This window comes from Ranitomeya imitator, chromosome 4 (assembly GCF_032444005.1).
Source record: "Ranitomeya imitator isolate aRanImi1 chromosome 4, aRanImi1.pri, whole genome shotgun sequence".
NCBI classification, from domain to species: Eukaryota; Metazoa; Chordata; class Amphibia; order Anura; family Dendrobatidae; genus Ranitomeya; species Ranitomeya imitator.
Window position 1 is genome coordinate 133,488,300 of NC_091285.1, and position 23,265 is coordinate 133,511,564.

Below are 23,265 nucleotides of genomic sequence, written 5' to 3' on the forward strand. Positions count from 1 at the left end.
TCAAATCACCACTGTTTGCCCCCATTAAAAATAAAACAATTTTAAAAAAAATACACATTTGGTTTCACTTTGTTAGTAAAAGTCTGATCTATTAAAATATAAAATAAATTAATCTGATTGGTAAACGGTGTAATGAACAAAAGAATAAAAGCACCAGAATATTTTTTTTGGCTGCTGCAACATTGCAACAAAATGCAATAAGAGGCAATTAAATCATCTTATCTATGCCAAAATGGTAGCAATAAAAATGCTCAGGATACAAAAAATAATCCCTCATACAGCCCCATATTCCAAAAACTGAAAAAGTTATGGGTCTTGGAAAATGTTGACATAATAAAGTTTTTTTGCTTTTTTTTACGAATGTTAGAAAAAAAAATTTCCACTTAAATAAAAAAAATGTTTGGAATCTATGTACTTGTACTGAACTGGAGAATCATGTTGCCAGGTCAGTTTTATCGTATAGTGAACATGGTAAATTAAAAAAAATATACAATTGTAAAATATCACTTTTTTTTTAAATGTCAACGCACTTGGGTTTTTTTCCTGCTTCCTGCCAGTGCATCACATGATAAAATGAATGGTCTCATTCAAAAGTACAACCTGTCTCGTAAAAAAACAAGCCCTCATATGGCTATATTGATGGAAAAAATAAAAAAGGTTATGGCTCTTGGGTTAAATGTCATCTGCTCAACCCTTGCTTCAAAATCAATAAATTTTACAAATCATAGGTCCCTAATGGTATTTACTCTCAAGTTCTGCAGGAATTAAGTACAGTGATAGAGAAACAATCATTTCTACTACTTAGTGATACAATAAGTCTTTGTGTGCATCTTTTAAGTGCAGCTTTTACGCATACGTTAGAGATATATAGAAATGTCATAGAAGTATCCAGAAAGAGCTACACTGTTTATTAACTGTGCTTACCTTTTTAACTTCATACACTTACACCATGCTTACCTATGCCCTTACAATTTTTGTCCCACTATTACTCTACTTCGCTATCCCCAAACCCCAACGCTGTCCAAACAAATAATTATGTCACCCTCCATATCTAAGCTCATCTGCAGACCTACTCCCTTCACAAATCCCTTCTCCTAAAACGCAAAAGAAGAACGCCACTCTCCTTTTCTCACACCCTGCCCTTGTCTCTACTTCTCTTCGCTGCTAGCGATTTATTCCCCAACCCTGGAGCTCAACGGCTGATATCCCCATTAATTCTCCCTTCTATCACTCCCAAACCTACTAGAAACCACTTCAATCTATGCAGTATAAAACCCATTCCTTTGACCACCATCTGCTGCGCCCTTTTTCTCTCAAGTGCTTTAGAATACCCATTTTGTCTGCAATGAGCTCTAAGTCGTTCACCTTTTTCTCTTAGCCTATCCAAGTGGCTTTCATATACCGCACCCCAAGCTAGGCCACTGCCGCTATTGATCACTTCACCTGGCTTCTACACTTTTTGCTGACACTTCCACCATCATCATGAGCATCTTCAACATTCCCACTGACACCTGCCAGCCTGCAGCCTCCAATCTCCTGACCCTTGCTTCATTCTTTGGTCTTACTCGGTGGTCCTCTGCAGCCACCCACACAGACCGACATACACTAGACCCTATGCTCCCTATCCAGCCTCACAAAGACCTTGCCCTCTCCAGGACCTCCACGTACCTCTGAATCCTCACATTTAGTGTCTCCCATTCCCACACAACCCCCTCATTCTTTCTCTCTGTTGTTGTCCCTCAAGGTTCTGTTCTGGGAACCCTACTCTACTAACTCTATACCTTTGGCCTGGGACAACTCATAAAGTCCTATGGCTTCCAGTACCACCTATAGACTGAAGATACTCAGATCAACCTCTCTGCTGTCCAGAATCCCAGAGTGTCTATAAACCATAAACCATATCCTCCTCCTCATCACGCTTCCTAAAGCTCAACATGGACAAAATAGAACTCATCATCTTTCCTCCATCTTACCTAACTCCCTTACCTAATCTATCTATCACAATAAATTATATTACGCTTTCTCCTGTACCGAAAATCTGCGTTGGAGTAACACTCGACTCTGCCCTGTCCTTCAAACCACACATCCCAGCTCTTTCCTCCTCTTGCTGCTCAAAACTCAAAAATATTTCCAGAATCCATCCTTTCCTCAACCATAAATCAACAAAAATGTTATTGCATACCCTCATGGTCTCCCGCCTCAACTACTGCAATATCCTCCTCTGTGGCCTCCCTGCTAACACTCTGGCACTGCTGCCGTCCATCCTTAACCCCTTCACATCCAAGCCTGTTTTCACATTCTTAACCAGGCCAAATTTTCCAATTTTGACCAGTGTAATTTTATGTTTTAGCTCTTGAATTCTTAGACAGATGCCACTGATTCTGATTCTGTTTTTTCATTACATATTGTACTTCATTATAGTGATACCATTTGTTCGATATGACTTGGGATTATTTGTCCTTGTACATGATCACCAGCATGTTGTCTTAACTTTGGGCTCTGATCTCAGTCTTTATGAGCAGCTACCCAAATAGCATCTTAGGGAGGCCTATCTCACTTTTGTGGACAGTACCACATGCAGCGGTAGCTCGAGCAGAGAGGGACTTGAAGAGTGGGATGCTGGTATAAAAGTTATCTACAAAGAGGTGATAACCTTGATACAGCAGTGGGTGCACCAAATCTCACACAATTATCCCTCTCATTCCCAGGACAGGGGAACATTCAGGGTGTTCAATCTGGGTATCTTTCTCTTCATAAGCTCTAAACCTGAGTGTACCCTGAGGTACTCTCACACAGCTTGCAGGGTTTAATTCCATATCTGGCCCTCTTACTGGGCAGGTATTGCAGGAATTTGAGCCGCCTCTTGAAACATATTAGGTATTTATCCACACAAATGTCCCCTTGGGGGAAGTACACCTCAACAAACTTGTTGCTGAAGTGATCAATGGCCGAACTTTGGAAAGTTGGTCAAAGTTGGAGTCATCTCGGGGAGAACATTGTGCTTTATCACTGTAATGCAAAAATTTGTGGATTGCCTCAAATTGTTTAGGGCAATAGCCATTCGGAATACAGGAGTGTTATACAAAACGTCAAAACTCCAATATTGCCTATGTTCTGGCTTCACTGACACCATGTGAAAGACAAGGCCCCAAAACGTTTTCATTTCTACTTTGTCCAGTTAGAAAATCATAAAGGGCAGTTTTGTGCCAAAAAGTGCTGGGTGTACAAATTTATCTGGGCCACCATGAGGTTTACAAAATCCTCAGAGGAGAGACTCCGGTGGTGTCAAGTTTGATTCCTCATTGTGCCACAAAATCAGGAATCGGTGGCTCATAATCTTTGGGTGGTGAGGTTCATACTTGGTCAGTAACGGTGGGCATTGGTTCAGTTTCTGTTCTGTGGTATCTGTGTGATATCACTTGAGGAATAGGAGGAGAGTGAAATATAAAGGAAGGTGGCATTCTCTCCCTCAATATCCTCCGCTCAATGCAATGATTGGGGTGAGCGTGACATTCTTTCACGTATGCGGTGTTTGTGTGTGTACCAGATTTTATTTAGATGTGTGTATTTTTTGTAAACTTTGTTATTTAGAGGATAAAAAAATAAGAAAAGAATCTAGAAACAAAAAAAATGAAAATATAAAAGTTTGGTAAAATAAAAATTACTAAGTGTCCACAACTATGTGACACTAACCCTTACTATATTCAGTAAGAAATACTGCAGTAGTTCCCGATTGCTAATACGAACACAAAAATATAAGGTCAGGGAAAATAATCAACTGTGTAACATGTAGTCACCTTAAAAAATATTTTATTTAACGTAAACATAAAAAATACCTAATCCCAGTGAAACACAATAGATCTAGCCGTGCACCTAACCTAGCAGTATCCCTACGCTTGGCTGCTGTCCCTTCCTGTCAGTGGAGGTTGGCACCCTGATAGAAGCGATTTTTTGGTGCCCCCACTCAGCGGTGGCTATCCCCAGCTAGCCCTATTAATTCCTATCAAGCTATAGGTGGGAAAACAATAAGCATTATAAAAGAAATGAAAAGAAAGCGCTAGGTAAAAAGAGAGTTATAATGCACAAAATACTTTACTTCCCCCATGCATAAATTCCTAATAACCAGACTATAGCTAAAAAATTGCACTTGCGTATAGCCATGAAGAATCCTATAATGTGTTGGCTATGATGGCCACTTCATAGATACACACAACCTATATTCAATAGGACTCCAGAAAAAATAGATAGAGAATAAACAAGGGGGAGGTCAAATCACCAAACATTTAAAGCCTGGTTCAAATACTGATAAATAGTCCATCAAAGCTGATATCAAAAACTTTCAGCGATATGCAATTTTATAGGCACTGATGGATTATTCAGAAGAAAGCAAAGAAGGGTGTTAGCCCAAGGACACTTAGCTTCCAGCCAATCGCCTCAATGCATTTCCCCGTCATACGGTTCATCAGGAGGCAAGGTGTAGAACCAGTTATGCCATGGATGCAGGTGTCCCGATGGATGGACAGACCTGTTTAGATCTAGATGAGGCCGGTTTAAATACTAAAAGATGGACCCCATTGGCCAGTCACAGCCTGCCAATGGAAAACCGCCCCTTTTTCCCAGAAACCACCAGGTATAAGATAAACAAAGTCCATAAATCAGAACTAGCTAATCAACAAATGTCCATGAAACCGTGTTAGTCCCCTCACAGCACGGCCAATTAGAATCATCTATAGTCGTGCATGCATACCATATTGAAACGGATATCTACAGTCATATTCTGCGCTCCAGCCTGGAATGCACGCTGAGGACGTGATGTCAGAGTAGAAGCAGACGTACTTCCTATTACCAAAGATGCACAGAGCGCGCAGGCGCCCAGAACGTATCACTCACCTAAGAGACACCTCGCATGCGCTCCAACCTGGAACGCACGCTATGAGGCGCGCTCATAAATGATAATGGCCGCAGCACTTCCTGTTTCCAGAGATGGAGTGCGCGCTATGCTAGACATATGTCGCTGCCCTATAGTTACGTTACCGTGCATGTGCCAGGATACACTGGAGCCAGAGAAAAATAGTCCTTCATCTTAAAGTGGTAGCAACTTCAACATATAAATAAGTGTACAAACGTAATCATTTCGTGGGTACAAAATGACGGGTAAGAATAAAGTAAAAATAGATATAGATACTGAAGGAACAGATAAATAAATATACAGATGGGAAAAAGAATGCTCATTTGATATTCAGAGTCTGAAGCCTATACCACTGGTCATTAGATAGTGCTTAGATATATTGCCCTTTAACTTGACTAGTATGTATTAAATCTTAATATATGGGCCCACTATATACAATAGAGAATGAGTAACAGAAGACCCCCTATAGACATACTGTAAGGAGTACCCACGAAAATTTTTTTGCAGACAATCCTACAGAAGACCGTTTTTTGTATCCATTTAATATAAGATGTGGGGAAGTATCAAATACCATAGATATATAGGTCATAATTGACGCCTAGAAGGATATAAGGCTTAGGAGGGGGTTCCAGGCTAGGGTCCCCAATTCTTTATTACGTATAATGTGGAGCAGGAGCAAAACAGTCTTCCAAGGATGTACCGGGCATAAGAATTTGCTGTTGTTACAAAAAGCACATATAGGTAAGTCCTATTGAATATAGGTTGTGAGTATCTATGAAGTGGCCATCATAGCCAACACATTATAGGATTCTTCATGGCCATACGCAAGTGCAATTTTTTAGCTATAGTCTGGTTATTAGGAATTTATGCATGGGGGAAGTAAAGTATTTTGTGCATTATAACTCTCTTTTTACCTAGCGCTTTCTTTTCATTTCTTTTATAATGCTTATTGTTTTCCCACCTATAGCTTGATAAGAATTAATAGGGCTAGCTGGGGATAGCCACCGTTGAGTGGGGGTGCCAAAAAAATCGCTTCTATCAGGGTGCCAACCTCCACTGACAGGAAGGGACAGCAGCCAAGCGTAGGGATACTGCTAGGTTAGGTGCACGGCTAGATCTATTGTGTTTCACTAGGATTAGGTATTTTTAATGTTTACGTTAAATAAAGTAGTTCCCGATTGCTACAGTATATTTTTACTGTTCCCTAATGTAGTCCTATCAACTAATCTAATTGAAAAAAAAGCAACAACCGGAGGCTGATCAGTGATGTGTGTCACTGAACAGCATTTGACGACTGTAGGACGCCCACATGGATGCGATTCTTTTTTTCCACACTATCTGACAGGAACTCTAACTAAATTCAATAAAGAATACTGTAGTCGCCAATTAGTACAGTATATTTTTACTGTCTCTAATATAATCAAATCAACTAATCTAAACTATTTTTTTGCTTCTTTTTTTGCTTTACTATCTGACACTAATCCTAACTAAATTCAGTACAACATACTGTAGTAGACGCCAATTACTATAGTATATTTTTTACTGTCCATAATCTAGTCCTATCAACTAGTGTAAATTATTATTTTATTCATTTTTCACACAAAAAAACAACAGCCGAAGGGAAATAACTTTCCGACCAGTGCTCGACGGCTGTAGGACGCACGCCTAGATGTGGTGCAAAAGGGATAAAAAATAGGAAAAAAGTACTTCTCAAAATCTAGTTTGGGTGCCGATCAGTAGTGTTCAGCGGCTTGGTGGCTGTAGGATGCACACGCTGAAGTGGTGTAAAGGGGGGAGGGGCACAGATAGGGACAAAAAAATTCCTGGAAAACAGTGAGCACAAGTGTCGACCAGTGATTTGTGCCACTGAACAGCGCTTTGCGGCTGAAGGACACATGAACAAAAAAAACCTCCCAAAAATCAAGTGATCAAGTAATGATCAGCAATCAAGTGCTCGGTGGCAGAAGGGGAGATGAAGAGGGTGTTAGAGAGAGGGAGAGAGGAAAAAAGAAATGAAAAGGGGGAAGAGTGGTATTGGGGTGGATTAGGAAAGATCAGGGATCAGTGAAAGATCAGGAACATCTTCTTTCATCTTCCAGGAATCATAGGAACATCAGCAGCAATGATGGCAAAGGCTTTAAAAAGTATGCGACACCATAAGGTCCAGCACAGAGCGACAGAACAGCAGAATGGCCATACTGCGCACGTCTAAAACTAGAATGAGGGAGTGCAGCTTTAATTCTTGGGGTACAGCGTCTTCATAATTTTATTAATGGAGCAGAGTGGTATATTAACTTTATTAATGGTGCACAGTGGTATATTAACTTTATTAATGGTGCACAGTGGCATATTAATAGTATTTTAATAGGCACAGTGGCATATTAAAGACACTCTGGTTTAAGAATTAAAGTTTACAGTCACTCCATGAGCAAAACTCTGCTCAGAAAAGTCCTGATAAATGAATGCTGCAGTCACTGTATGAGCTATATGACCATTCTTATTTGTGAAACAGCTCTCAGCTTATCCTAAGGTTATACTGGGATGTTTAGTTACACATGGCGCAAATATACAGAACATGGCAGGTCTCTGCAAAATCTGGGTTCGGAGGTTTGTTTAATCCTGCCCCCCCATGCATGTGTGCTGAATTCCTAAGTACTCCTCTCAGTACATGGTCCTCCCTTAGGACTCATTCAGACTTCCGTCTTTATCACGTATGAGAAAAATGGAGCGTTTATTTTGATCAGCGTATGATCATAGTTTGATCAGAGTGTTATCAGTTTTTCTCATCTGTGAAGAAAAAAAAAGTTTCTCCACCTTCTCCTTTCTGACAGTCAGTGGAAATTGGACAGCACTCGAATGTCATGAGAGTGCAGTCCAATTTTTGCAAGAAATCATTGACTTGCATTGCTGATTTTGACCGACACTCGGATCAAAACTGAACATGTCTCTGTGATATTCCGCAAACCGCTCAGTCCACAAAAAAATCACAGATGTATGAATGATTCCGTAGGCTATCACAAGTGTGAGAGCTTTCCATGAAAACCACAGATAGTGCTCATATCAGAAAATCAAACGTCTAAGGGTGCACACGTCAGGATTTTCTAGCAGAAATTTCCTGACAAAAACCGGATATTTCTGCCAGAAATCTGCATGCGTTTTTTTCACGTTTTTGATGCGTTTTTGGTGCGTTTTTTTCCCGATATGCATAGAATAGCAGGAAAAACGCAGAAAATCCACAAAATTAATGAACATGCTGCTTTTTTACCGCAATGTATTTTTTTGTGGAAAAGAACCGCATCATGTACACAAAAATTGCAGAATGCATTCTAAATGATAGGATGCATATGTCTGCAGATTGTAATGCGTTTTTATTTCGAAAAAACCTGAACGTGTGCACATACCCTGAAAGAGGCCCTATTATGCACAGAGTCCTCCATTAGCATCTTTACCATTGTTCTTTATTACATGCTGTATCTTACATTAGCATATATCGCACTGTCCTTTATTACTTGCTGTTTCCTTCATTAGCATATATAGCATTGTCCTTTATTACATGCTGTTTCCTTCATTAGCATGTATAGCATTGTCCTTTATTACATGCTGTATCCTTCATTAGTATATATAGCATTGTCCTTTATTACATGCTGTATCCTTCATTAGTGTATATATAGCATTGTCCTTTATTACATGCTGTATCCTTCATTAGTGTATATATAGCATTGTCCTTTATTACATGCTGTATCCTTCATTAGTGTATATATAGCATTGTCCTTTATTACATGCTGTATCCTTCATTAGTATATATAGCATTGTCAGTTATCACACAGTGTCCTCCATTAGGCCGGGGTCACACTCAGCGTAGGGAAATACGGTCCGTATTTTACATGCGTAATACGCAGAAATGTTCCCAAAATAGTGATCCGTATGTCATCCGTAGGCAGGGTGTGGCAGTGTATTCTGCGCATGTAAACCTCCTTATGTAATCTGTATGGCATCCGCACAGTGTGATTTTCTCACCGGCTTGCAAAACGGACATACAATGGATCCATGGGCTCAAATATTCATGAAAACATAAATACAGTCTATACAGCATGCTGCGATTTTCTACGCCTGTAAAATACGGCAGAGAAATATACGGCAGATAGGAGCTGCCCCATAGAGAATCATTGGTCAGTGTGCAATGCATAGTTTTTGCGCCTCTCATATGTCTGTAAAACTCGCTAGTGTGACGCCGGCCTTAGGCTGAACACAACAAACATATTGCTGAAGATGTGCTTACCTGCAGACTGTCCCCATGAACATATATTTGGGACACAGGCTCACTGCGTATATAAATGTTTTCAATTTTCTCTGGTGCAATGTACTCCCCTTGTGCAAGTTTAAAGATATGTTTTTTTCGGTCTATGATTTTTAGTGTACCATTCTAAATTCAAGAGAAAATATAAGATGTTAAGATAACAACAGTCTTCTGGTGCCAGGTTATATAAATTGTATCCTTTTTTCTACCCAAAATCTAAGGATGCATTTTCACTGCGTGATACGCAGCCTTAAACAACCACCGACCGGCAACATATTTGCCGGTTGGCAGTTGGTTCATAACCTACTTACACAGGCAGACCGTGCCTCAGATGTGCACAAAACGATCTGTAATAGGTCATTCAACGCAATCAGGCTGCCATCCTTCTCGGCACCTCAGGTCCTGTTTAGGCCTCCTCAACACGTCCGTACAAAACACGTACGTGAAAAAAACGGTACTGGTGCCATCAGTGTTTTCCATCAGTATTTTCCATCAGTGTGTCATCCATGTGTCCGCTTTTACCATCATTGTCATCAGTGTTTTTCCAGTATGCATAAAGAAATAAATACATTACAAAGCTTCTCCTATATACTGTACACTGATGCCACCCATGAGCCCCGTCATCCGTGCTGCTGGAAAAAAATGGACATTCTCCATGTGTTTGGCACTGACACACAGTCCATGTAAAAATACGGACATGTGAATAGCACCTTAGGACATAATGGGTACGTGTGTGATCCATGAACTCAGAACAATGCTGAGAACGGTGATCTCTTTGGCTTCTTTAGACTGCACTATTATCATGAAACAAACTGTCCTATATTCCTGGGAATTTTCACTTACAACATCGTGCGGTGTAAATGCACCTTAAGACCACCTACTTCTTTGCTACACAGTAAATGACACCTTTGGGAATCCTTGCTATTAAGTACATATTCTGCTAGGTGACTTACCAGATGCAAGATTCTCCGGTATTGTACAATGCTATAAATATACAATCATTCTTCAGTTACTATATTCATTCCCTACAAAAATAATTATCCTCCTCTGATATTTTGATAGTACAAAACAGTAGTAAAGACGCAGATCCTGGAAATAGGATTTCTGGCAACAGCTTCACATTTGCAGGTGATTTATATGGCTGGGCCGGAACAATTGCTGTTCAGCAAAATCCGTTGTGTTCAATTTTCAGGTTCTTTCACAAATGTACAGGGGGCCTTTTTATGGGAAATGTAGGGATAGCCCCCAAAAGAAGGCTAAACTCTGTATGAATCAATTCTAGTTTGTTAAACATTGGCAAATTAGTTACTTACCGTTAGCCACCTTCCAATATCTCCAGTGTAAAGCCAGCCATCCTCATCTAAAGCCTCTGCTGTCTTTTCTTTATCTTTAAGGTAGCCTTTGAATACGTTGGGTCCTTTTACACATATCTGAAAGAAAGACATTGATAGCCTAAAGTATTGATAACACTGAAAGTGTACCTATCACTCCAGGTCACTTCAGAATAATGAAGCGCTGAAGCCACAGGGAAGCACTTTAAATTCTCAAGAATATTGGGTGTCTCAGAGTTCTGACCCTAAGAGGATATTACGCTCTGGCATATGCTAGTCCTTAACTTACTGAGAATATTCCTTTAAAGATTGACAGCTGAAAATGTAATGACAACCTTAACAGTTGTGCGTATTCTTTTCATGTATGACTTCATAATATTTATAAGGGTAGTTTCCCTTAACTATACACTAAAGGGGTATTTTTACTATTCGTTTGGTAAATATCCTTCAAAACTGGATAATTTAATACACATTTATATCAAACAACAAAAAAAATCAGCAAGTAATTTTCGATACTGAAAATAGCATATTTTGTGATTTTCATTCGAAACATTGCTAAATCAGTGGCAACTGGAGTGTAAATTCAGACATAGTACATACCTCCCCTTCTCCTTTTGAAGCAAAGTAATTCATGTCCTCCACATCAACTAGTTTGATAAAATTACACGGTAGTGGGGCACCAACATGTCCTGCAAATGGCACGCAAGTATTGTAAAAAACAAGATAATTTGTCAAATATCTTGCAATACACCTGAGTAATGTCTATTATGCATTAATAGTAATATTTGATAAGCATTGTACACAAAAGATACTACCAAGGAATGAAAAGAGCTCATTGTCTTCTGGGTATAGAAAGCTTCTGAAGTAGACTAGAAGGAGTCTTTGATGGACCAACATCTGACTTACAAATGTCGGATATTACAAAAATAAATAATTTACCCACCTCACTATTGACCTCTCTGCCCGCTGTCTGGTACTCTTTCTTTCCACCGTCACGCACAACATCTTTGCCCTCTTCATTATAAACCAGAACTACAGGCTGCATCCAGGCATCACAACCTTATTATGAGCAGTAAGCTCTGGCCTGGTCACGGCCAGAAGTTCTAGCCTATAGTGAAGTGGTCAGTGATGAAATGTGCCCAACGATGGAAAGAAGAGGACCGGAGAGGGAGGTGAGTATTGATTTAAAGAAAAAAAATAATACTCACCTCTCTGGCCACCCTTCTGCTCATCAACTGGTCCTCTTCTTTCCGAAGTTGCATGCCACATTTCCAAGACTCAATCCCGATCTAGGCCCTGGAGGTCACTAGGCGTCATCAGTTTGTGACGTTGAATCTAACAGGTTTCATCTACTTCCACCTTCTTCAATTTGGTTGTCCAACTCTACAGATACTCCATTTCCACTTATAGACTGGGGCAATATTCCATGCACAAATTAATTAAAGATTTAAATAAATTTGCCTTGCATAGAAGTAAAAAACCTCAATGGAAACAGCAGGTGTGCACATGCCCCACACAGATTTTGCGTAGTCCATGCGTTAGTGACTCAGAAATGTTTTAGTGGCACAATGAGGACTACACAATAATAGGCAGGTAGTTTGGCTGATTGATGTAAATCATGTGTGCTGAATCCTCTGAATTTACTAAAATTAAAAATGTAAAAAATGAGTCCAACCTGAGGTCCAGTCTCCAGGTGTCGTGAATGTGCACCCAGCTGTGCATTCTGTCTGTCCATATCCTTCATATACCTGTTGTATGCATAATTAATTATTGATATTAGAAATGTCCAAAGAAACAAGTAACCGCACTAGCAATCAGTAGAAGTCCCGTGTAAGGATGGCAAACTCGCAAACGTAGAGCTACAGCGGCTGATCGAACAGTGTTAGGTGCTCTGCATTAATATATATAACCAGGCTAGTTGTTCACCTTAGTCAGTCAGCTGGGGGAAGGTGACCAGAGTGTATCTGTGTTGGCGCTTAAGAGAGAGACAATCCAGAATCACTCTCTAAGAAGAGACTGCACAGGCCGCGTGCACTAAACTGCAAGTATCCCTGGTTGCTACAGACAATATATGCTGTTTGACTAAGCCTGGACTAACTCAGTCATGTATGAGTAGCCGGAGTCTATTTAGTCAGCGCCTGGACAAGGCTAGGGATTTTGTGTTTATGGTTTTGTTTTATCGGTGCTGTGCAACCTTTGGAAATAAACATTGTTTTGACACAAGAATCCAGTGCCTGTGTGAATGCTGCCTACTGCTGAGTGTAAATCCCCTATAAGATACACAAATTGTAGAATTAAAAGCACATAATAATGATTTCTGTTTTAAGAGGAAAAAGAAAATTAGCAAGTAAGCAAAACAGATTAGATACATGGGTTAAGCAGGCTAGACAGCAATTGTCCCTTAATAATTAATATGTTTGATGTAAGTGTTTATTAGATGCCAGGTGTACCATTGTTCTGATATGCACTAGTTAACCAGTGTCCTTTGCAGCAAAACAAACATAAAATCCCTTTACTTACCTGACAGCCCAGGGCTGCACGTAAAAATCCCAGAACTGTGGGAGATGCGGGTGCTGCTCCTGTTACAATCATTCTTACTCGTCCCCCAAGACTTGCCTGGACACAAACATATATATATATATAATAAACATCACACCATCATATACATTTATATTACACACCATATCGATGTAAACAAAATATTTTACAGAACTATTAGGCATAACGGTTGTCCAAGAAAAAATACGCTACCGTTTTTTTTTTTTCATACATCAATAGTAAAACTGAAGATAAGAAACTTTGTTATATATCTTATCAGAGAAGTTTGCTTCTTCCACCTTCTAAATTAATCTTTTACTCTCAAATCATGGCCATAATCTCTAAAATCTCACTGAATACAGATTTTCACTTTACTGAGATGATAGATGGTAGTTGCTGTGTAAGAAGAGAAACCGGGCAGAGGGCGCCTTTCTTGTGCTGGGTCTGGAACTGTCAGGGCTGCAACCGATCCGATCTTTGCATGAGCTGATAGGGGGCGTGGCTAAGAGTGATCAGGGGCAGCACAGCGCGCGGGAACAGACGGAGTTGGTGGGAAGCGCCCGGCTAAGGAGAGTGAGAGGTCCTGCTTTGGGGACCGTTAGTAGCGTAGATGCGTGCTCGGCCGTGAGAGAAACCTACCGCAGAGACTCTGACGAGAAGCCCGCCACGTGCAGGTTGGCTCCCAGACATCAAGATGCCAATCGCTCTATAACGGTCAGTGCTGCGTGTGTGCCGCCTGACAGAGACTGAGACGTGGATCGGGTACCGCTTCCTGAATCCCCGTGCATATTCATCGAGCTTCGCTTAATTTTGACAAGACTGTGGCCTATACATTGCCGGCAACCGAAGTCTCTTTACTGAGGACTCCTCGGGACGTTTCAAAGACTTAACGTCACCAGCCGGGAACGTATCATTGCCTTCTTCAGTACCACACCGGATCCACGTCGTGCCGACGGCTGTTGGCGCCATTATCTACTCCGGGACCGTTTCTGACAGGAAGATGCCCGATGGATAAGTGACTTCTTTGAGAACGACTTTGTGATTCCTGCATTGATTTTCCTCTAATTAAACCCCTGTATTCCCTATTCTGCCTGCATTTTACCTCACACTTTTCCTCTCTCTCTGCATGGAGTAACTCCCTGTTTTATTAAAACCTGTTAACCCTTGATCTGCCTCCTATATATCACTGCATCTGCCAGCCTGCTCACAGCTGCTCATAATGATCTATGGAGAAGGGAGGATCTAGAGGCAGGAACAGACATTCTGCTCCCCCTTACTCAACTCCTCTTCATAGAATCTTATGAGCAAGAACTGCCATCTCTTTTTTCAGTAATGTGAAAATCTACAGTTAGGTCCATATATATTTGGACAGAGACAACATTTTTTTAATCTGGGTTATAGACATTACCACAATAAATTTTAAACAAAACAATTCAGATGCAGTTGAAGTTCAGACATTCAGCTTTCATTTGAGGGTATCCACATTAAAATTGGATGAAGGGTTTAGGAGTTTCAGCTCCTTAACATGTGCCACCAAAAGTAATTGGACAATTGACTCCAAGGCTATTTCATGGACAGGTGTGGGCAATCTCTTCATTATGTCATTCTCAATTAAGCAGATAAAAGGCCTGGAGTTGATTTGAGGTGTGGTGCTTGCATTTGGAAGGTTTTGCTGTGAAGTAAACATGCGGTCAAAGGAGCTCTCCATGCAGGTGAAACAAGCCATCCCTAAGCTGCGAAAACAGAAAAAACCCATCCGAGAAATTGCTACAATACTAGGAGTGGCAAAATCTACAGTTTGGTACATCCTGAGAAAGAAAGAAAGCACTGGTGAACTCATCAATGCAAAAAGACCTGAGCACTCACGGAAGACAACAGTGGTGGATGATCGCAGAATAATCTCCATGGTGAAGAGAAACCCCTTCACAACAGCCAACCAAGTGAACAACACTCTCCAGGAGGTAGGCGTATCAATATCCAAATCTACCATAAAGAGAAGACTGCATGAAATTAAATACAGAGGGTTCACTGCACGGTGCAAGCCACTCAGAAGCATCAAGAATAAAAAGGCTAGACTGGACATTGCTAAAAAAACATCTAAAAAAGCCAGCACAGTTCTGGAAGAACATTCTTTGGACAGATTAAACCAAGATCAACCTCTACCAGAATGATGGAAAGAGAAAAGTATGGCAAAGGCGTGGTACAGCTCATGATCCAAAGCATACCACATCATCTGTAAAACACGGCGGAAGCAGTGTGATGGCTTGGGCATGCATGGCTGCCGGTGGCACTGGGTCACTAGTGTTTATTGATGATGTGACACAGGACAGAAGCAGCCGAATGAATTCTGAGGTATTCAGAGACACACTGTGTGCTCAGATCCAGCCAAATGCAGCCAAACTGATTGTTCGTCGTTTCATACAGGTCCTTCTCAAAAAATTAGCATATAGTGTTAAATTTCATTATTTACCATAATGTAATGATTACAATTAAACTTTCATATATTATAGATTCATTATCCACCAACTGAAATTTGTCAGGTCTTTTATTGTTTTAATACTGATGATTTTGGCATACAACTCCTGATAACCCAAAAAACCTGTCTCAATAAATTAGCATATCAAGAAAAGGTTCTCTAAACGACCTATTACCCTAATCTTCTGAATCAACTAATTAACTCTAAACACATGCAAAAGATACCTGAGGCTTTTATAAACTCCCTGCCTGGTTCATTACTCAAAACCCCCATCATGGGTAAGACTAGCGACCTGACAGATGTCAAAAAGGCCATCATTGACACCCTCAAGCAAGAGGGTAAGACCCAAAAAGAAATTTCTCAACAAATAGGCTGTTCCCAGAGTGCTGTATCAAGGCACCTCAATGGTAAGTCTGTTGGAAGGAAACAATGTGGCAGAAAACGCTGTACAACGAGAAGAGGAGACCGGACCCTGAGGAAGATTGTGGAGAAGGACCGATTCCAGACCTTGGGGAACCTGAGGAAGCAGTGGACTGAGTCTGGTGTGGAAACATCCAGAGCCACCGTGCACAGGCGTGTGCAGGAAATGGGCTACAGGTGCCGCATTCCCCAGGTAAAGCCACTTTTGAACCATAAACAGCGGCAGAGGCGCCTGACCTGGGCTACAGAGAAGCAGCACTGGACTGTTGCTAAGTGGTCCCAAGTACTTTTTTCTGATGAAAGCAAATTTTGCATGTCATTCGGAAATCAAGGTGCCAGAGTCTGGAGGAAGACTGGGGAGAAGGAAATGCCAAAATGCCTGAAGTCCAGTGTCAAGTACCCACAGTCAGTGATGGTGTGGGGTGCCATGTCAGCTGCTGGTGTTGGTCCACTGTGTTTCATCAAGGGCAGGGTCAATGCAGCTAGCTATCAGGAGATTTTGGAGCACTTCATGCTTCCATCGGCTGAAATGCTTTATGGAGATGAAGATTTCATTTTTCAGCACGACCTGGCACCTGCTCACAGTGCCAAAACCACTGGTAAATGGTTTACTGACCATGGTATTACTGTGCTCAATTGGCCTGCCAACTCTCCTGACCTGAACCCCATAGAGAATCTGTGGGATATTGTGAAGAGAAAGTTGAGAGACGCAAGACCCAACACTCTGGATGAGCTTAAGGCCGCTATTGAAGCATCCTGGGCCTCCATAACATCTCAGCAGTGTCACAGGCTGATTGCTTCCATGCCACGCCGCATTGAAGCAGTCATTTCTGCCAAAGGATTCCCGACCAAGTATTGAGTGCATAACTGAACATTATTATTTGTTTGTTTTTTTGTTTGTTATTAAAAAACACTTTTATTTGATTGGATGGGTGAAATATGCTAATTTATTGAGACAGGTTTTTTGGGTTATCAGGAGTTGTATGCCAAAATCATCAGTATTAAAACAATAAAAGACCTGACAAATTTCAGTTGGTGGATAATGAATCTATAATATATGAAAGTTTAATTGTAATCATTACATTATGGTAAATAATGAAATTTAACACTATATGCTAATTTTTTGAGAAGGACCTGTACTACAGATGGACAATGACCCAAAACATAAAGCCCAGGAGTTTATTAAAGCAATGAAGTGGAATATTCTTGAATTGTCCAAGTCAGTCACCTGATCTCAACCCAATTGAGCATGCATTTCACTTGTTAAAGACTAAACTTCAGACAGAAAGGTCCACAAACAAACAGGAACTTGAATCCACCACATGTATTCAAGCTGTCTAGCAGCCGCAAATCATGCAGCTGCGTCGACATAAACTAAATCTCCGAGCACGCTGAAATACTCGGAGACCACCCAAGCATGCTCGGAGAAACTCGAGTAATGAGCATACTCGCTCATCACTAATTACAAAGTTTCAGTTTGTCTGGATGCAATGAGTAACAGTTTAGGACAGGGGCGTGCTGAGCTGTCAGTATGGTGAGTGACAATTCAGCCGACCAATCAGGGCCAGGGTATGCCAAGTCTTCCACCATTTGTCTGCTATTCGAGTGATTATCTGGCTATTTAGGTGGCTCTATGTCCTTCAATTTGTGTCAGTTGTAGCTTATCTCAAGTGGTGTGTGCTTGCTCTGTATTCCTGTATTTGAGCTTTGTTGCCCGACCTTGGACCTTGCCATTGACAATCTGCTTGCCTCACTGTTTTGTCTTGATCTGCTACCTTTCCAAAATTGTGACCTGACTAAGCCTTTACCTTACCCCTTTGTTTATGATGATCCCTGTTGATATTGTCATGAGGGTATCATGCCCCCTGGAAGAACTGGAGTTAGGGTACCGTCACACTATACCATTTCGATCGCTACGACGGTACGATTCATGACGTTCCAGCGATATCGTTACGATATCGCTGTGTCTGACACGCAGCAGCGATCAGGGATCCTGCTGAGAATCGTACGTCGTAGCAGATCGTTTAGAACTTTCTTTCATCGCTGGATCTCCCGCTGTCATCGCTAGATCGGTGTGTGTGACACCGATCTAGCGATGCGATCCAGCGATGCGTTCGCTTGTAACCAGGGTAAACATCGGGTTACTAAGCGCAGGGCCGCGCTTAGTAACCCGATGCTTACCCTGGTTACAAGCGTAAAACTAAAAAAAAACAAACAGCACATACTTACATTCTGGTGTCCGTCAGGTCCCTTGCCGTCTGCTTCCCGCACTGTGACTGCCGGCCGTAAAGTGAAAGCAGAGCACAGCGGCTGTGCTTTCACTTTCACTTTACGGCCGGCAGTCAGTGAGTGCGGGAAGCAGACGGCAAGGGACCTGATGGACACCAGAATGTAAATATGTGCTGTTTGTTTTTTTTTAGTTTTAGGCTTGTAACCAGGGTAAACATAGGGTTACTAAGCGCGGTCCTGCGCTTAGTTACCCGATGTTTACCCTGGTTACCCAGGGACCTCGGCATCGTTGGTCGCTGGAGAGCTGTCTGTGTGACAGCTCCCCAGCGACCACACTACGATTTACCTACGATCACGGCCAGGTCATATCGCTGGTCGTGATCGTAGGTAAATCGTATAGTGTGACGGTACCCTTAGACAGTCATGTTTGGTAATTAATCACAAGTCTTCTTTAGAGATAGTGTGATTTGTGTGCCACATTAAGTGTATTTAGTTTTCTCTGGTGCTGAAGAGGTTAACAATCTTTCTATGCTAGTCAGAAACATGCAGCTACATTTCAACTGCTTCTGATCTGGTCATTGCCTCTTCCTATAAACATTGGTCGGACCTTCTTGTCCTTGCTGGTAAGAGATTTGTCTTCCTGTGCTGTGTGCTGTTTGAGTAGGCTTATTGTAGTGTTCTGTCGTTTGCTGTAGTTTGTGTGTTTATCTCCTGGTCCCTGTTCTCATTTAGCTTATTCCTTCTCCCTATTGTTGGTTAATGCTTTTTTTTTTTTTTGGCCGCACATGCACGGCTGAAAATGGCGGACGCGATGTACAAAAAATGTTTAATTGAACGTTTTTTGTGACAACGGTCTGTCAAAACACGATGGATCCGTCGCACGACGGACGCAACGTGTGGCAATCCATTGCAATTCGTCACTAATACAAGTCTATGGGCAAAAAACGCATCCTGCAAGCACATTTGCAGGATCCGTTTTTTGCCCAAAACGACGGATTGCGACGGATTGCGAAAAAAGGAATTGTGAAAAAGGCCTTACCTTTCATTTCTGTCCGATGCCTCACTGGATGAGGGAGCTGACAGATCAGAGTTTAACAGGAACATAGTAAGGTCGGAGACTTGGGCCTCGCTACTTTCAAGAATACCCCCTGGGACAGGGATAGTTAGGGTCCCAGTTTGAGTCCCCCCTTCCTTACCGAAGACCGTCATAGTGTGACAGATATTTGATCCTGGACCTCTTGACTACCTAACCTCATGGCTTTTCCATGAGTAGTGACTAACGTCACATTCTCATTCTCATGTGTAGTACTGATTTTATTGGAAAAAAATTAAAACATTTACTCTTTAATACATCAATTTTTATCGAACAGGAGAAACTGAATATATTGGAATATAGTATAGTTTTGAGGGAAAAGATTTAGTATAACTTGTACTTTATTCATTAATCCCTTAATGTTAGAGCTTATTTTGGCCTTTATACACAAGCCCCAATTTTTTTTATTCTGACCAGTGTCACTTTATGTGATAATTAATAACTCTAAAATCTTTACACATATGATAGTGATTTTGAGACTGATCTATTTTTGACAAATTGTACTTGTATTTTAATTGTAAATTTAGGCCAATATGTTTTGAATTATTTTAGAAAAATAACTGAAATTTGATGAAAATTATCAATTTTCAAAATTTGAAAGTTTACAACCTTAAACCATTAACATTCCCACATCAGCATCATTTTTCAAATGTGCTTTTATTTTGTAAGGAGGTTAGAAGGGTTAAAAGTTTAGCCAATATTTTATAGGAGAAAATGCTCCAATTTATTACATAATTTCTCCCAAATGTAGCAATACCCAAATAAGTGGTCAAAAGGTACTTTGCCACCATTTGACTTTTGGAATGCAGATTTTGTTGCAATAGATCATGAGCACTATCAGCATAGCTCCATAGGTACCAAAACATTAATAATCACTCATAAGTGACCCCATTGTGTAAATCACACCCTTCAAGGAATTCGTCTAGGAGTGCAGTATTTTGAAGCCATATGGGCCTCACAGAATTTTATAACATTTGGAAATTAAAAATAAAAATTCCACTTTTACCACTAAAATATTATGCTACCTGACTTTTGTATTTTTACAAGGGGTAACAGGTAAAAATGGCCCCCAAAATCTGCTCGGCAATTTCTCCTGAATGCAGTGATACCCTATATGTGATCGGAAATGACTGTCAAGGCAAACAGCAGGGTTCAGAAGGAAAAAGCGATAGTTGACTGTTGGAGTGTAGATTTTGCCGAAATACTTGTAGCCGCCATTTACGGAGCCCTGACAGGGAATCTGTTACCAGAATTTTGCTAACCCCTCTGGAGAGCAGCAAGATATAGAAGTGACTTTGATTCCAGCAATCTGTCCATTACTGGGCTGCATGTTGTATTTCTTTATAAAATCTCTGTTTCATCTGGTACAGATCTAGCATTTCTCTGAATGCTGAGAGCTGTATAACCACCCACACCACTACTTGATTCACGGTTTGAGGAATTTGAATCACGTTTTGGGGAATTAATCCCCTTCACGACATGCCCATGTACTGGGCATGTCGTGTCTCTCCCTTTGATGTGGGCTCTGGCGCTGAGTCCACATCTTTCCCTGTACCTGTCAGCTGTATTGTGCTTTTTTTTCCCATTCGCAAATTTTATTGAACTTTGTTTTTGTCACTTACTTTACTTACTTCCATTATGGGACTTGAGTATTCTACACTTTGATCGCTGGATGATACACTGCAATACTTGGTACTTCAGTGCACCAGACCTGTATATGTTACACTGAAAAAAAGGAAGGTTCTAGCTTCAGAAATTGCAAAAATTTCTTGAATTTCAAAAGAGGTTCCATCATGAGGATAGACACAGGTGTGGATTTCGAACATCCATTGCTTTCTTTAACACAGCTCCATAACACTGACAATTAGCCTATTGGACCCATGTAAATGGGATATAAGCCCAGATCCAGGTGGATCCAATAGACAACTGGAGCAGTTTGCTCTTGAAGAGTGGGCCAAAATAACTGTCGAGAGGTGCAGAAGTTTCATTGACAGTTACAGGAATTGTTTGATTGCCTCAAAAGTTTGTGCAACAAAATATTAAGTTAAGGGTACCATCATTTCTGTCCAGGCCTATTTCACCAGTTTTATTTTTTTTTAATTCTGTGGAAGCATGGTTGAAAATCAATGTCTGACTTTCATTTGTTCATTTACATAGATTTTTTTTATTTATTATTACTTTTGTCAGATTCAAGTTATTTCTGTGACCATTGTGGGTTTTTCTGTCATTAAACGAGGGGTACCAACAATTTTGACCACGTGTATATAACAATGGGGATAGTAGGCATCCCTATTGGGTGCTTTGGAAGGAAGGGAAAAATTGTCTGAAATATATCCATCTAGTAAATACAAGTACGTAACCCATCCTATGCATTGTTGCCCAAAGGAACTCCCACTTGATGGAGTCAAAAAGCCTTACTCGCATCCAGGGAGGCCAACACTTGTCCCCCAGTTTGTTCTTCATGAACATTCTGAAGGTTACTAGATAAAAGACGAGTAGCTAAAATGTTAGAAAGTTTTTTTCATAGGTTGATGTGAAGCAGAAAGGGTGGGGAGGTTGGAGTCCTTCCCAGGTTTGGGGATGGCAACGATTATTTCCTCCAACATGTACGCCAGTAGAGAGCCGCTCTCAATAGATTCTTCAAAGATGGACTTTAGAACTGGAGATAAGTACCACATGTATTGTCCCCGGGAAGTTCATTGGAGCCAGGGGAATTATTATTTGGTAAATTCTCTGTAACATCTTACTTCTTTTTTTGTGATTGGTTGATCTAACAAGTCTCTAGCTTCCTGATTCAGGGAAGGAACAGGCACCACTGCCAATTATTCCTCTATTTCACTACCTAGCATTTTTATGGAATAGCTGGTAATGTATAACAATGATTTAAGAGAAAACCAGAATAACTACAGGAACATACAAACTGCATAAGCTTATTATCGTGATTCATCAGGACCGGCGATTCTGTTGCCAGTCCTGGTAAGAAGGCGTGTTTTGGAGCAGACGCCCCTGATTCATTAAGCGGCATTTAGTTATTAATTTGTTGAGTGAGTATGGCCATGCCCCGTCAAGTCCCCGTCCCACTCCATGGCGAATGACATAAAAATGTCACATCTTTTTGACTACCTGGCACTATTTATAAAAATTGCAACTATTTTTACCAGAAATCTGTCGAAAAAGCTTTGATGAATTGCCCCATTGTATTTGACAGATAAACATTTAAGTTCTCCGTGCCATATATGCTGTTTAACCTAATTTGTTACTGGAGGACAGGACACAGTGGACATGCAATATTGCCCTTAATTATTTATTGATGAGCTGACCGACTGGCAGGTAGACAGCAAATGAAGAACAACTTTAAACTCTTTGTAAGTCTTCCACGCAGAGTACCCAGCTCAAGACCTGACCATTTTCCACTATTGCTGACTGCCCAATTGTGTGGCCTTTTGTAAATGCGGTTTTAGGAGCTCTAAACAGTTTTCTTGTTGGATATTCAATATTTTTGCCTCAATTTTCTCTTTTCGTTAGGTCTAATTTTTATATTATTTTCATATTCTTTTCTTTGCCAAGATGTGGCAATTTTTTAACAAAAAGCAGTTTGTTCCCCTCACCATAATACTGGTAATTATTTTATATGTTGGATACATTTTTGGGGCAGGGCAAATAATAGCAATTTGGAATGGCAGTGGCTTTTTTAAATTTATTTTTTGTGTGTTTTTTTTCTTAATGATTCATTTATTCATTTCCCACATTGTGACACCTATAAGGTCCTAAAATATATTTGAGGGGTATTTCAACATTTAACTCCTTAAGAACCAAATAATTTTTCATTTTTGTGCTTTTCATCCACTTGTTCTAAGAGCTATAACTTTTTATTTTTCCATCGATGCAGCCATTGCTTTGTTTTTTTCTTCATTTTACTACACAATGTACTGGAAAAGAGGGAAAAAACTTTTCCCTGATTCATCAAAGCTT

General features: G+C 40.6%; 1 protein-coding gene across 5 annotated transcripts in view; it reads right to left on the reverse strand.

Annotated features, from left to right (window-relative positions):
• Positions 1–23,265, reverse strand: part of ACSL6 (acyl-CoA synthetase long chain family member 6) — a 330,780-nt gene that overhangs the window by 23,693 nt on the left and 283,822 nt on the right. For all 5 annotated transcript variants that reach the window (XM_069763930.1, XM_069763931.1, XM_069763933.1 and 2 more), the window contains exons 14-18: positions 13,058–13,153; positions 12,213–12,285; positions 11,138–11,226; positions 10,520–10,636; positions 9,189–9,332 (exon numbers count right to left, since the gene is read on the reverse strand). In XM_069763930.1, coding sequence (XP_069620031.1) covers positions 9,189–9,332; positions 10,520–10,636; positions 11,138–11,226; positions 12,213–12,285; positions 13,058–13,153 — 519 coding nt within the window. The remainder of the gene's footprint in view (positions 1–9,188; positions 9,333–10,519; positions 10,637–11,137; positions 11,227–12,212; positions 12,286–13,057; positions 13,154–23,265) is intronic.